Source organism: Bactrocera neohumeralis, chromosome 4 (genome assembly GCF_024586455.1).
Source record: "Bactrocera neohumeralis isolate Rockhampton chromosome 4, APGP_CSIRO_Bneo_wtdbg2-racon-allhic-juicebox.fasta_v2, whole genome shotgun sequence".
Classification (NCBI taxonomy): Eukaryota; Metazoa; Arthropoda; class Insecta; order Diptera; family Tephritidae; genus Bactrocera; species Bactrocera neohumeralis.
Genome location: NC_065921.1, coordinates 51,918,907 through 51,934,012, shown reverse-complemented (window position 1 = coordinate 51,934,012; position 15,106 = coordinate 51,918,907). Strand labels below are relative to the sequence as shown.

Sequence of the window (15,106 nt, the reverse complement as noted above, 5' to 3'; positions counted from 1 at the left end):
TCGAAGAGATTTGCCAACAAATGTATGTATTCTGTTAGAATAAGCCAGCATGCGATATTTGCCATTGGTTAGAGCGAGATAGCCATTGAACATTAAATAGCTATGTGTTACTTTTTTCCCACTCTCTGACCAAAAGTAACAAATACTTTAACGAATGTAAAAGTGAACAATAACAAGTCGCTCACACGTTTGCTTACAGCTACCCGTCTTGCAGGGATTATTCTTTTAATAGATTTTTGTTATCTTTTCTTTGTTATCGATTTGAATATTTTTTTATAGACCGATTATTATCAGCTTAGAAGTAACAATCGTTAAACATACTTACATACCTATGTGCTTAAGTATGTGTTGCTATTTCCAAATTTGTGTTATATTCATATACAATGTTCGGAATGGAATAGTTTATAAATTTGCCTTTGAATAATATACATATGTATATATACGTATGTGCAAGCAAGTGTCAAGAGTAATACAAATTGACTGTCGATGCAACAAACGTCCAATTTTTTTATTCCAAAAACAATGGAGTCTTTTGAATTAAATGATAAGGATTATAGAAGTTGGAAGCCCAGTTATGGTGAATTACCAATGGAGGTAGGAATTGATGTTATTTAATAACATTATTTCTTCTAACAGTGTTCACGTGATATTCTATTATGGTATTACATATAGTATATAAAACTTTAAGCATATACATACATACATTTGTGTTTGTTCGAAAGAGTTTAAGCAAAACATATCTATTGCAGATTATTCAACACATATTTCGTTACTTAAGCTTCCCAGATGTACAGGTAGCCGGAAAAACTTGTCAGCGATGGCGTGAAGCTTCTTTTAACACTGAATTTTCTAAAAAAAATATGATTAGATTTTCAAAAGTTTGCCTTTCTGACAGGAGCTCACCTGCTCAAGACTTCCTTATGAGCAACAGACCTTTTCGCAATTACTACTTTGAAGAAGTTACTTTTGGCCCAATAAAAAACATAATGAGTTACATTGGAAATACTGCAGAGGAAATAATATTTGATAATGTTGATGTGGGTGATAAACAGTTTTATGCTATAATGACCCTTTTACCAAAAATTCGTGCAATAACTATAACTCGTTGTTCGTCGCTTTTCATGTCTGGTTCTTTTTTAGACAACATTGATGATCGCTTGTCTGTCTGTATAAATTTTTGCAGAATACAAGATCTTTCCTTGAAAGATAATCAATACTTATCAGATGCCATTTTATTACGCATTACAGAAATGATGCACAGTATTAATACATTGGATTTATCTGGATGTCATATTGCATATCACAATGCTATTCAACGACGGTTTTATCCCAACGATGTAGACGTCACACCAAGTGAATCTATATTGACGTTCAAGTTCATTATGAGTATAATATCAATGCATCACCAAAATTTACGTAGCTTAAATCTTAGTAATACATTAATAGGTCCTACATCACTAATTGCTTTAAGTGATCTAAGTTTCAAAGGGTTCCTATTACAAAATGTGGGGCTTGCTAATTGTAGGCAAGTAAACAATATATCACTTCAGTCATTTTTAAAAAAACAGAATAAGCTATTGACACTGGACTTGTCCGGTACCATCTGCGTTAATGATAGTTGCATAGATGTAATTGTAAAAAATCTTCCATTACTGCAAGAACTTAATATTTCCGGCTGCATTAATATTACAAACAATGGTTCATCATTTTTGGGTGAGCTTAAATACCTAAAATGTTTAAACGTGTCGCGCTGCGATGGTATACAATCAGAAGGTCTTACCCATGGTATCGCAGCGAAACCAAATGCAACACTTTTATATCTGCAAATGGCTCATTTGCAGGTATGCGAAGAAGCTATAATGGTACTAGCGAAAAATCTTCCAGAACTCCGTGTTTTGAATTTATCGCATTGTGTGAATGGTGTTACCGATGAATCAGTTCAATGTATTATTCAAAACTTGCGTTGGTTAAGAGACTTATCTTTGGAAAATTGTTTTCGGGTAAGTTGTAAATTGACACAGTCCTATGCGAATTCCAATGATATTAAAAAATAAGGATTTATTTTCAAGATTACAGATGTAGCATTGACAGGCATTAATATTTCGCAAGTAGTTCATGCGCCGAACTCACAGAATTCAATTGATAAACTACATCAACTGTCACTTTCTTCTTCAGCTGAAGGAAATATTTCAAACGATAGCAATCATTCAATAAAGATTTCGTTAAGGAGTAAAGCCGAAGAAGAGATAGTTCGAGATGCCATAAGAAAAAAAGCCATGGTTGCAACTTATGAAATGAACTTGATTGGAGAATGTGATATGGAGGGCTACAGTATTAAGCAACTCCAAGGACTAAAATCTTTATATTTAGGCGGTTGCAATAAAATATCAGATGTTTCTTTAAAATATGGACTAAAATTTGTGGAATTACAAAACTTATCGCTTTCGAATTGTCAACAAATTTCGCTCTCAGGTATTGAGCAAATGGTACATGCTTGTCCTTCAATAGAAACACTTGATCTGTCTGATTGCGAAAGTATTAATGACAAAGTTATACAATCGATTACAGTTAATCTAACTAGACTTCGAGCGTTGCATATCAATGGATGCAGCCAGCTAACTGATCACACTTTAGACGCTATTTTAGTAAACTGCAAAAATCTTCAGGTAATAAATTATATTTTGAAAGTATTAAATATTTAAGTTTTTATTATTTTTAAAAATATTCGTTACTTTATTTTTATGAATATTTGAAATTTTTATTTGAATATTTTATAGCCAGCATAGTTGCCAAGATTTTGCTTACTTTTTTTCTTGCTTAAAATATCCTTATTTATTGAATATGCCTGTTTGCAACGTAACAATAAGTAATAAGTCCTAAATCTATATTTAATCTAATATAAATCTCTTAAAACTAGACAACTCAAGGTCGTAGTTGAGCCTTTTTGGTAGTATTTTTATATTAAGGCTTATGTTTAAGCGGGTTTGATTACCTTATTGGTCACCATATTTACGAAATGGACGAAGAAGTAACGACTGAACCTCACCATTTCGGTCGATGATGACAAAATTCCGACGGTTAAAATTTTAGGTGTTAGGCCATAACAGGATCCTCGATTTTCTGACCGGTAGCACTTAGGGTAAAGACGAAAAGACGTTGTTGGCAAGATACAAACATATATGGAGAAGTTACAGACCTGTCAGAATAGCCATACTCCGGAGTATAATTGAATTTACCCCATCGAACATAAACACAGTGAGGCCCGCGAACTTCCTGTAAAGGAGCATAATATTTTCTCTCCAAGCAGGTCCTGCTCGGTTTCGCAGAAACTATCCCTGCAGTCACCTGCTTGGAGCGGAGCCGCCTCATAAGAACATCAGAAAAACATTTTTCCAACGACGAACTCGAGCAATTTGTTGATCACATTTCGGATGCGACTAATTTCCCACAGGCACGGATCGCCATTCACAGTGGAGCCAATGGCGTAGTTCGAGTTGCGACGGGAAACAAGAATGACTCTAGCGCAACTTCTTTCTGGGTATTGTAGTTGGACGTGGCGTTAGGTGCTTTTGATGATCGAGGAGTTTAAGTTCATATTCCTTCTTCCCAAATGAATACCAAGATTAGTTAGATCATGTACTTTTGGTACTAAGATACTATTCAATTGAATCCGCCACGAATAAAACACACCCAATGAAAAAGAAACCACCCTTAGGAGGGATGGTTCACTTTCAAACGGATATTCTTTGCCTACCCAGAGGATACTTGGTCAAAGACCGGAAGTCGTGAGCTGGTTGAGCCATACGTAAAAGAATGTCTGAATTTGGTATAATCACAAAACTAATACGGCTGTGTAAACTGATGTTGAGCAATACCGACAGCTCCGTCAGAAACGGGAAGGACCTATCCGAGCCGTTCGATACCAAACGAGGTTTCAGACAAGACGACACACTTTCGTGCGACTACCTCAGTCTCGAAATCTAACGTAGAATAAGGGGATGTTCGAGTCTCAATCACTGCGGCAATATTGCAAAGCATCATATTCGACGCAAAAATGTAGCAACTTTTGCAAATGTCAAACGTTCGAGCAACTCAAATTTTGACATTTCTTGCGCGCAAAAGTGACAAAATCGGCATCAACAAAATTTATGATGGAAAAATCAGGCAAGCGAAATCGCTCTTTATTTTTGTTTATAACTAATTATTATCATTAATTATGTTTCACGAGACATCCGAAATGTGATAAATATTTATCTGGAGGATAAAATCGAATTGTTTTAGAGAAGTTTTGCGATTCCACTATTGCCCTCTTCTTAAAAATTTCAGTCATAAGCCACTTTTTTACGCAAAAAACTTTTTTTCCTTGCTTTTTTGTATTTAAGAAGCAAACTACATTTACTATCTACCAAGTTATCCACTGTTAAATTTATTAAAAATTCATTTTTTATACTTCTTAAACTTCACTTCTTCAATGCACCTGCACGCCGCGCAAAATATTTGTTTAAGTATCAGTTGAGTATCTGCAAAAAAAACGTCAGGGTTGCAATATTGCCGCAGTTATTTGCTTGCTCGAACATCCCCTAACTCTTGCCAACAGCAGCTACTTCGGACTGACTGACACATGCCCTTATGAGGCATGTATTACGTCACATTAGGGTTGTGCCATTCTGAAAAGTAGATGTCAGCACATTCTTACCTGGTGTAATGTCTGCTGTATATAAGAAATATAGAGTTGGAGTTAGCCATGTGTTAGGCTCGGTAGTACATCAACCCTTATCCAACATTAATGCGATGTGGAAAATCTACTAATACTCGTAAGTTTCCTATTCTTAAAAAAAGACTACTGTTTTATGCAATTCAAAAAGAGATATTGTTTTCATTTTATAACCTTCATGCTACAACTTATCGAGTGCCTGCGCTTGCTTCGTTAGAATTATATCATTTTCGTAGAGGAAAGGAGGCAGCTTTGATAGTAACTTTGCAAATATTTGGAAATGCGGGGTAGGAGGCTTATTTATTTGTCTGTAAGAAGGCAGCTACGTTAAGTCTTCCCGGGGTTTATCTATCATGATGATTGCATGACTTGCATGCAACTTTTTGCATGAATTTGGATAATATTCGAAACTAATAATTTCATTAAAGAATGTGTTTTTTTAGGTAATTTTCTTATACTTCAATACGATTTATTAACTTGTATATAGTTCTTTCTGACATTTATAATCCTATCAATTATTTTTTTTTTAATTCTAATAATCCAATTAAAATATATTGCGACCTTTTGGCATTCTACTACTTATCATGCTATTATATTATGCAGCAATTGTTTTAATAAAAACTGCAATTTTATAAATTTTTTTATGTTTGTAGACACTTTCAATACATCGCTGTCGACGTATATATACTGATATTGAAGATAGACTTTCAGAAATGTCTACATTACGTGATTTAAAAATAGATAATTCACCAAATATAGACAATGCTTGCTTACTTCGATTGAAAAAACGTATTGATTACTGATACTTCGCAGCCATCTCTTTTATTTTATTTTTGTATTATTTTCAGCTGAATAATAATGTTTAAAATGCAAAGACATTTTAATATAGCAAGATGTTATAGCTACTACATATGTGTTTATACTTGTCAATAAGTCTGTTATAATAGTTGTAAATTGTAGCTTTATGTACAAAACTGTTTTTAAATAAAGTATTTATATGTATGTATTGAAGTTTTGTTAAATTAGTACGTTTGAAATAAAATATTTAAAACATTTTAAATAATGATACATTAAGTGCCGTTTTTTCAATGTCTGGTTAGCACCCGTTAGCAACATGGGGCCACTTAACTTACGGTTCACTCCTTGTGTGTCTTAAGGCCCGAGCAGGTCTTAAGCTGGCTCCATCCATTGCATGTATTACACCTGATCGAGGCGTATGTTGGACGGAGCCTTTTAGCGCAAAAGCAGAAAAATTCCTACGGGCTCAGGTTAGATGTTATAAAGAATACTATTTTCAAAGAATACGAATATTTATTAATTGAGTTTTCCAAAGAATTGTTTGTCCAAGTGCATTTTCGTTAGCGACAGTTAATAAAATGTACCACTAATTCCACTAACGAAAATGCAACAGTCAACAACTCCGAAGAATTTTAATAATTTGTATTTATTGTTCATTCAAGTGCATTTCCGCTAACGAAAATGCAACAGTTAACAAAATGTATAATAACTTTATTAACTGTATTACTTTGCAAAATGCACAAGACACATTTCCTAAGAATTTTTACGCAAGCATTTATTTTTAAGTTATTGCAAGAAAGCAAAATATTAGTATTTAAGAAAGTACAAAATAAAACGGGGCTGATTATCGATTAAACCTTCAACTCAGTTGTTTAATTTGTCGTTGTTCATCACTTCGGTGAAATAAGTGGCGCAGTCGGTAGGATACCCGTGTATCCATGTGTGTAATAATTTAAAATCAAGTTACATAAGAAAGGATATTGAATATTTCTATATTCGTAACGGGTAGAAAAAAAAATAAGAACAACGAATCCTTTAAAACATACAAAACATTTTTGCGAAAACGTTTAGTGAAAGTGACATTTGAACTTCATAAGATTGAAGAACGAATCCTTTAAAACATACAAAATATTTCTGCGAAAACGTTTAGTGAAAGTGACATTTGAACTTCATAAGATTGAAGAACGAATCTTCTAAGCATACAATATAATTTTTGCGAAAAAGTTTAGTGAGAGTGACATTTGAACTTCATAAGATTGAAGAACGAATCCTTTAAAACATACAAATTTTTCGAAAATAATACAAAAAGGGGGTGAAGAAAACCTACAAACATATGACGAACTGTCCCAACTAGTTTTTCGGACTTAATAAAATCAAAGCTAAAAGGAAGAGCAAGACAGGCAATAGAAATAAACTGCCACGCGACCTCATGGACAGAGATTAAAAACATACTACAGAATAATTTCGGGGATACACGTTCTTGCGAAGAACTCTTTGACGAATTACGAAGCGTGACCTTTAGAACAAACACTTTAGATTTTTACAACGACATGAAAACCAGGTTACACAGGTTAAATAACAAGTTAGTAACCATTTTAGGAGAAACCGAAGCAACTAGAGAGTGTGCGATGAACAACAAACGCACTGCCCTCAATATCTTTAAAAACAAACTTCCTGAACCAATGAAATCAATCCTTTTCTGTAGGAACCCAGAAGACTTGGAACATGCTATGGACATACTGTTCCAAGCCGGGTACGCACATACAGGGAACAATAACGTGAACAACAGCACAGAATTTAAAACTCATTCAAGTAATAGGAATACTGACTATAGAAACAATACACAATACAATAAAAAAGACAGTAGGAATAGAACACAATACGGGAATTCCCAACAACTATTCAACAGAAGGAATTTCCAACCAATGCCCCAAAATAACGGAAGAAATTACCAACAATCCCAGCCATACCAACAAGCAAACCCACAAAACCCTAGTCCTCAAAACCCATCCTTCCAGAGATCAAATTTCAGAAACCAACCGGAACCTATGGACATAGGAAAAATAGAAGTGGCTGAAAATTTTCAGGAATCAGCCTCAAGAATAAATTACCATTTATATAATAATAAAAACAAAGATAGGTTTTATAAGACTTATAATAGACACAGGCGCAACAAACTCCATTTTAAATCCGGGTATCTGCGACCCCAAAGAATTCATCCAACTAGCCCACTTTTAATTAAAACTCTCCAACATCGAATTTACGTTGACAAAAAGGCAATAGTACCCATGTTCCAAGAATTTAGCGACATTGGAACTAATAAACAAATAGAGTTTTATATAATAAAATTTCATAACTTTTTTGACGGTCTAATAGGTAACGATATATTGAGACCACTAAATGCCTGTATCGATTATAAAAAGAACGAAATAAAGATCGGTAACAAGACACTCCCTATGCACTTCGAAAACGAAAACTTAAATGAAAGAAAGATAGTAGTACCAGATGACTCTGACCTAGTATATTATAAGGAAGAAAACAGCGGAAACATTGTAAGAGAGGGAATTTTAAATGTAAGAAATCAAGAAGCAAAGATAAACTTACTATCTGAAACCAATCGGGTGACTACGCAAAAAGTAGATCACGAAAATTTTAACATAATCGAAAATAAAGAATCTAAACCATTGGCTGACCAAATTAGAATAGGGCACTTGAACCCCGAGGAAAGGTCACAATTGTTGCAAATAATAAAAGAATATCGTAATATTTTTTATCAGGAAAATGAAGGACTTTCATTTACTTCAGCAATAAAACATAGATTTAGAACTACAAACAACATACCTATATTTTCTAAGTCATATAGGTACCCATACGTACATAAGGAAGAAGTCACAGATCAAATCCAAGAAATGTTAAAACACGGGATAATTAGGAATAGCAATTCTCCCTACTCAGCCCCAATTTGGATCGTGCCAAAGAAGGCCGATGCCAGCGGGAAACCAAAGTGGAGACTTGACTCCGACTATCGTAAACTGAACGAAGTAACGATCGATGACAAGTTTCCCATCCCGAACATAGACGAGATTCTTGAAAAACTGGGAAGAGGCACTTCACTACACTCGATCTGGCGAAGGGTTTCCACCAAATCGAGATAGAGGAAGAAGACATCCACAAAACTGCATTTAGTGTCGAAGGAGGGCACTATGAATTTCTGCGAATGCCTTTCGGGCTAAAAACATCCCCTGCAACATTCCAGAGATTGATGAATAATCGACTCCAAGATTATATCAACAAAATCTGCCTAGTATACCTGGACGATATAATCATATTTTCAACATCCTTACAGGAACATATGAACTCACTTAGACTTATATTCGCAAGATTACAGGAGGCAAATTTAAAAGTCCAGCTAGATAAATCAGAATTTCTAAAAAAGGAAACAGAGTTCCTTGGGCACATAATTACAACGGAAGGAGTCAAGCCCAATCCTAAAAAGATAGAATGCGTTGTTAACTTCCCAATACCAAAAACAGCAAAACAGATCAAGCAATTCTTAGGGCTCACAGGCTACTACAGGAAGTTCATAAAGGACTACTCGGCTATAGCTAAACCAATGACTAGGTGCTTAAAGAAAGATTCACAGATAAATATAAATGACTCGGACTACGAAAAAAGTTTTAACACCCTCACGACCCTACTAACACATGATCCAATATTAACATACCCAGACTTTTCTAAAACACTTACATTGACAACGAACGCGAGTAATTACGCTTTGGGAGCGGTACTTTCGCAAGATAATTATCCAATATGCTACGCCAGTCGCATTACAAATTATAGCACAATAGAGAAGGAATTATTGGCAATCGTATGGGCTACAAAATATTTTAGGCCATACCTTTTTGGTCGTAAGTTTATAATAGAGACAGATCACAAGCCACTGTCATGGCTCTTTTCTATAAAGGAACCAAATTCAAAACTTGTTATGATATTAGGTACAAGAAAGGAATAAATAATAATAATGCCGACGCTTTGTCAAGGATTGAAATTGAACCCAGCATTAATACACTAGAGTGCGACAGGGGAACGATAAAAAGTACTACTTCACCAATTAATATGTTTAAAAATCAAGTAGTTATAATGAAAACTACCTCTGGATCATTAAGAATAAAAAATAAATCTGTTTTTAAAAATAAAAGAAGAATAATTTCTATGAAGGAAATGGACAGGGAAACAGCAATTACAATACTAAAGAATCATTTTAATCCAACACAACTGAATGCTATTTTTATCGAAGACGAATTTTATACTATGTTTAAAACTGTTTACGAAGAACTATTTTCAAATAACCCAAATTTTAAAGTACTTAGATCTACACTCATGACGGAAGACATAGAAGACGAAAATCGATTAACTGAAATTATTAAAAACGAACATCTTGACAAAAACCATAGAGGAATTCATATAAAGAATTAATTACGCGAATTTACAATCCTAAATTAAAACAAAGGATAACTCAGTTCATAAATAACTGTGAAATTTATAACTTAGAAAAATACGATAGGAAACCCCCGAAGATCCCTTACAAAATTACAGAAATTCCATCCAAACCTCTGGAAACATTACATATAGACGTATTTTATACTTTAGGTAAGAAACTTTTTATGACAGCAATTGATAAATTTTCGAAGTTCGCGTTAGCATTTCAAATAAACGGTAGGAGTTGGACAGAATTTAAAACAAAACTTTTGCTGATAATCAATACTTATGGGAAAATAAATAAAATTGTTGTGGATAATGAACTAGCCTTTAAATCTATACCGATGCAAGAATTTTTGAAAAAGGAGAACATAGATATTCACTATACTTCCAATATGTAGTAACCATACGTCTAACGCCGACATTGAGAGACTACACAACACAATCAATGAGCACATACGCTTGTTAAGGCACGATAAAGAAAACAAAGACGAAAGTATAGAAGATAAAATGATAAGAATAATAGGTTTTTATAATAATACAATACATAACACGACCGGTATCAAACCGATTGATTTTGTAAATGGCAAAGTACATGAAGATAGATACAAAGAAATTCATGATCTTATAAATTCAAAGAAAGAAAAGTACATTCAGAAGTTAAATGAAAACCGGAAGGATATAGAATTAGAAGGCGGACCAAATTACATTAGAGAGATAAGAGGGGGTAAAAATCACAGAAAATACAGGAAAATTAATGCTGAAAAAATAGATGATGACCACTTACAGATAACAGAAACTGGACATAAATATTATAAAGCTCACGTTAGATCTAAGAAGAAATACCAAGACAAGAGTAACCCCAAAATCAAAGCTACAATTAAATAAATGTAATTTTTTTTAAATGATTAAATGGATCATAATGATGGCAACACTTACCTCAACATTCAAGACTCAAACCATCGACCTACAGGACGTATCGAACAATAATGGATACATACCGATAAAAACAGGAGAGACTAAAACTGTAGAACACTACATAAAAGTGCTACACATAATAAACACCACAGAATACGAACGAACTATGGAAATAATCAAAACCAACATTGACATCCTAAAGATATCCAGCAGCGAATCAAAAAAATTAATAAATACAATAAATAAAAACTTTATGCTATTAAGAGCAAAAATAGAAAACCTTAACCCACATTTCCGAAGGAAACGGGCTCTCTTAAACATTATAGGAAAAGGTCTAAAAATTATTGCAGGTACAATGGACAGTGACGATGAAGAACAAATAACTAAAACTCTTAAATTACTACATACGAACGATGAAAACTTAACTAACGAAATGAACAAACTAACCTATATAAACAATGTCATGAACTCCCAAATCCAGAATATAACTAACCACATAAACTATCAGCAAAACATTATCGGGGACTACTTAAACAAAGTCAAGAATATTATAGGGAATAAAATTTCAACCATAGAGGACGAAATAACATTTATAGAGCACATATACCAGATTAACAACGACATCTCACTCCTACGGCATCACGTAGACGACATAGGGCAGATTATTTTCTCCGGGGAACTGGGAATCATCCCCACAGATATTCTCAGCCAAACCGAACTCGAATTAATCACAGACTTCGACAGTTATACTAATATTAAAGTAGCCATAGCACTTCACGAAGGTAATATTATAATAATTCTCTCTATACCACAATATTCGCAAGATTCACTATCCATGGTGACATTCGTACCCATTCCTCACAAAAATAATAAATCCATAAAGGTTAGCCACTCTGATGTTCTCATAGATTCAGAAAGCAATATTTATATCACATATATTAAAGATAATCTAAAAAGAAATCTTATAAAAATTAACGATGATTGTTTAAACAAAATACTAAACTTTGAAGAAGCTAATTGCAAAATGCAAACATTAAATACACAAGAGATAAGCGAAATAATTCCTGGAGTATTAATTCTTAAACATTTTAACAGCACAATATCCCATAACTGCAACAAAGCTAAATTAAACATTTCAGGAAATTACTTAATCAAATTCGAAAATTGTGAAATAAACGCGTTAAACAAGACTTTTACAAATGTCAAAATAAAAATACAAGACAAGTTTATTCTACCTAATATCATTACAAAAATTAAAGACAATAGTAATACAACACAAGCAGACATAAAAATTGAATCTTTATATCTGAAGCAAATAGAATACGAAGAAACACTGAAAAATATACTATATACAGATAAGAACTCAAAAATACTTAGTTTTGGTATAGATATCTCAATTACTATATCAATATGTATCTTAATTATTTTTATATAGTACCTCTTTAAGAATACAAAAACATATATTCCAAATGTACAATTAAAAAATGAAACTACTATAAACAATCCGGCAAAGATAATATAATTTCGTCGGAGCCTCAAACTACTCAAACCTCAAACTGGACGTGGGGGTGTTATAAAGAATACTATTTTCAAAGAATACGAATATTTATTAATTGAGTTTTCCAAAGAATTGTTTGTCCAAATGCATTTTCGCTAACGAAAATGCAACAGTTAATAAAATGTACCACTAATTCCACTAACGAAAATGCAACAGTCAACAACTCCGAAGAATTTTAATAATTTGTATTTATTGTTCATTCAAGTGCATTTCCGCTAACGAAAATGCAACAGTTAACAAAATGTATAATAACTTTATTAACTGTATTACTTTGCAAAATGCACAAGACACATTTCCTTAGAATTTTTACGCAAGCATTTATTTTTAAGTTATTGCAAGAAAGCAAAATATTAGTATTTAAGAAAGCACAAAATAAAACGGGGCTGATTATCGATTAAACCTTCAACTCAGTTGTTTAATTGGTCGTTGTTCATCACTTCGGTGAAAAAAGTGTTAGACTCAATGCCAGTACGAGTCAGGAGGATACGGAGCAACCGACAAACTTAAGATAAGACTTACCGATCAAAACAGAGTTAGATCACCATTATCTCGATCAAGAAACCTCCCGATTTTTTGGTGGACAACCGTACCATCGTTAACTTTAAATTGGCTCCACAGAATTTACTGCAAACACTTCCCCCCTCTACCCATTCCTGCGGACGTAACCGTTGGCGAACGCCGATTCCGCAAAGTGATCGCAGCAGCTACCGCTCGCTTCATTCCGGCTGAAAAATTGCGGAACTCCGCCCTAATTTCCCAGCCGAAACAGCTGTAGTATCTAAGGAGCACGACAGCTTACGCCATGCCGATCCCGGTGATCCACGAATAAGGGATCTCAATTTGGAGATTCGGCGGTTGGTAAATCAACACAAGCGGACGAAATAGATAGAACACGTGAAGTCCTGCAACCTCTCCACCGGTGTGAGTAAGCTTTAGTCTACTGTCAAGGCTTTATCTAATCCGAAGGGACATGATGACCGAGTTGAAGTTCAATTCAATGACCATGCCTGTTCGGACCAAAGAGAGGTGCGCGAGCTATTTTAGCCGACACTGCACCCTTCGGTAGACAAAACCAAAAGATGTGTTACCCGACGGCTGCGCAAAATGCCAAAAGACTGCGCACCATTTACTTACAAGAAGTGCACGAGCTATTTTAGCCGGCACTGCACCCTTCGGTAGACAAAATCAAACGATGTGTTACCCAACGGCTGCGAAAAATGCCAAAAGATTGCGCACCATTTACTTTCACTGATGAGGACGTTCACAATGTCATCAACAAGGCAAAATCATCTAAATCCATTGCCACTGATAGAATCAACATGCTTATGCTAAAGCATCTAGGCTCGACAGGAGTAAGTTATCTCACCAAGGTCCTCAACCCGTTGCTGACCACTCTTCCAATACCCGATATGTGGAAAGTCTGAAGAGTCCCACTACTGAAACCTGGGAAGCCCCCAAACCAGTGGCGTAGCTACAACTTTGGGCGCCCGGGGCCAAGGATGTTCTGCCGCCCCCCCTTTATCTACCTACCTACAAGTTTCATGAGGTGGTTCGAACAAAAGTGAATTTTTACAAAATATCTTCGTTATTAAGGATATAAAATTTCGGTACTAGAAGCCACGCAAATTCTGAAGTCCCAAAATTTTCACAATACTATTTATTGATAGTAAATTTACAAGACATCTTATTAAAAGCCATAGATAGTTTTTAAATACCATTTTTGAAAATTTGGAGAAATAAAAGTATTTGTTACATTCAAAGCATAGGGTAACTGTGAGAGTGACACGTCGCTAGACAAAGCTGGAAAAGTGCATCTTTAAGTTCTATCACTATTTTTAAGAAAGATATAAGACAAATTCAAAGACTAAAGAGTATTCGAGTAAAAATTAAATTTTACATTGTTATTCAGATTATTACATTGTGAGTGTATAACTCTTTATCTTTTATAATAAATTTTGTAAAAAAAAATTGTGGAATTATTTTTCTGAGTATTAAAAAACAGCTAAGATCGCTTTGCCGCCCCCCAAGACGTTGCGCCCGGGGTGGACGAAGGAGTACAGACTTGACCTTAATATTGTAGTCAATAATCCTAAGATTTTAGATGTCACACTATATTACCGTCAAGACGTTGTTGGCAACTTACAAGGCAATCGTCCGGCCGGTCCCCAGCTACGCCACACCAATATGGTCGCCTGGATGCAGTAGAACGCAGACTATAAAGCTTCAGACTTGTCAGAATACTGCTCTCCGGACTACGACAGGATGCCTTTTGATGTCTCCTATTGAACACCTACATAGTGAAGCCTGTATGCTCCCAGTTAAGTACCTCCTCTCCAGGCAGTTCCTGCTAGGATGCTTTCGCAGAAATCACCCCTGAAGTCACCTACTGGAGCGGAACCGCCTCCTAGGAACATCAAGAGGTCATTCCTCAATTATGTCAACGACATTAGACAGTACACCGACCAGACATATTCAATATATGTCTTGCGTGCAATGAGTCTCCGCATAACACTAGCCATCTCTTTGCATGCCCCACCTACCGCACTTATCTAACACACCTCTCCCTTTGGTCCGACCCCGTCGAAACAGCATGATTCTTTGGTCATCCGTTAAATGACATCGACGACAACTCAGCTAAT

At 34.8% G+C, this 15,106-nt stretch overlaps 1 protein-coding gene across 1 annotated transcript; it reads left to right on the top strand.

Moving 5' to 3' along the window:
• Nucleotides 1-311: 311 nt before the first annotated feature.
• Nucleotides 312-6,375, top strand: LOC126754519 (dynein regulatory complex subunit 6). Its single transcript, XM_050466573.1, has 4 exons — nt 312-594; nt 750-2,000; nt 2,070-2,666; nt 5,368-6,375. Exons 1-4 carry the CDS (start codon nt 487-489, stop codon nt 5,515-5,517), a joined length of 2,106 nt encoding a protein of 701 aa, XP_050322530.1. The 5' UTR covers nt 312-486; the 3' UTR covers nt 5,518-6,375.
• Nucleotides 6,376-15,106: the final 8,731 nt, after the last annotated feature.

Coding starts and splice junctions, on each gene's coding strand:
- LOC126754519 (XM_050466573.1), top strand. CDS start 487: ATGCAACAAACGTCCAATTTTTTTATTCCAAAAACAATGGAGTCTTTT. Junction 595..749: donor ATGGTGAATTACCAATGGAG/GTAGGAATTGAT, acceptor TATCTATTGCAG/ATTATTCAACACATATTTCG. Junction 2,001..2,069: donor CTTTGGAAAATTGTTTTCGG/GTAAGTTGTAAA, acceptor TTTATTTTCAAG/ATTACAGATGTAGCATTGAC.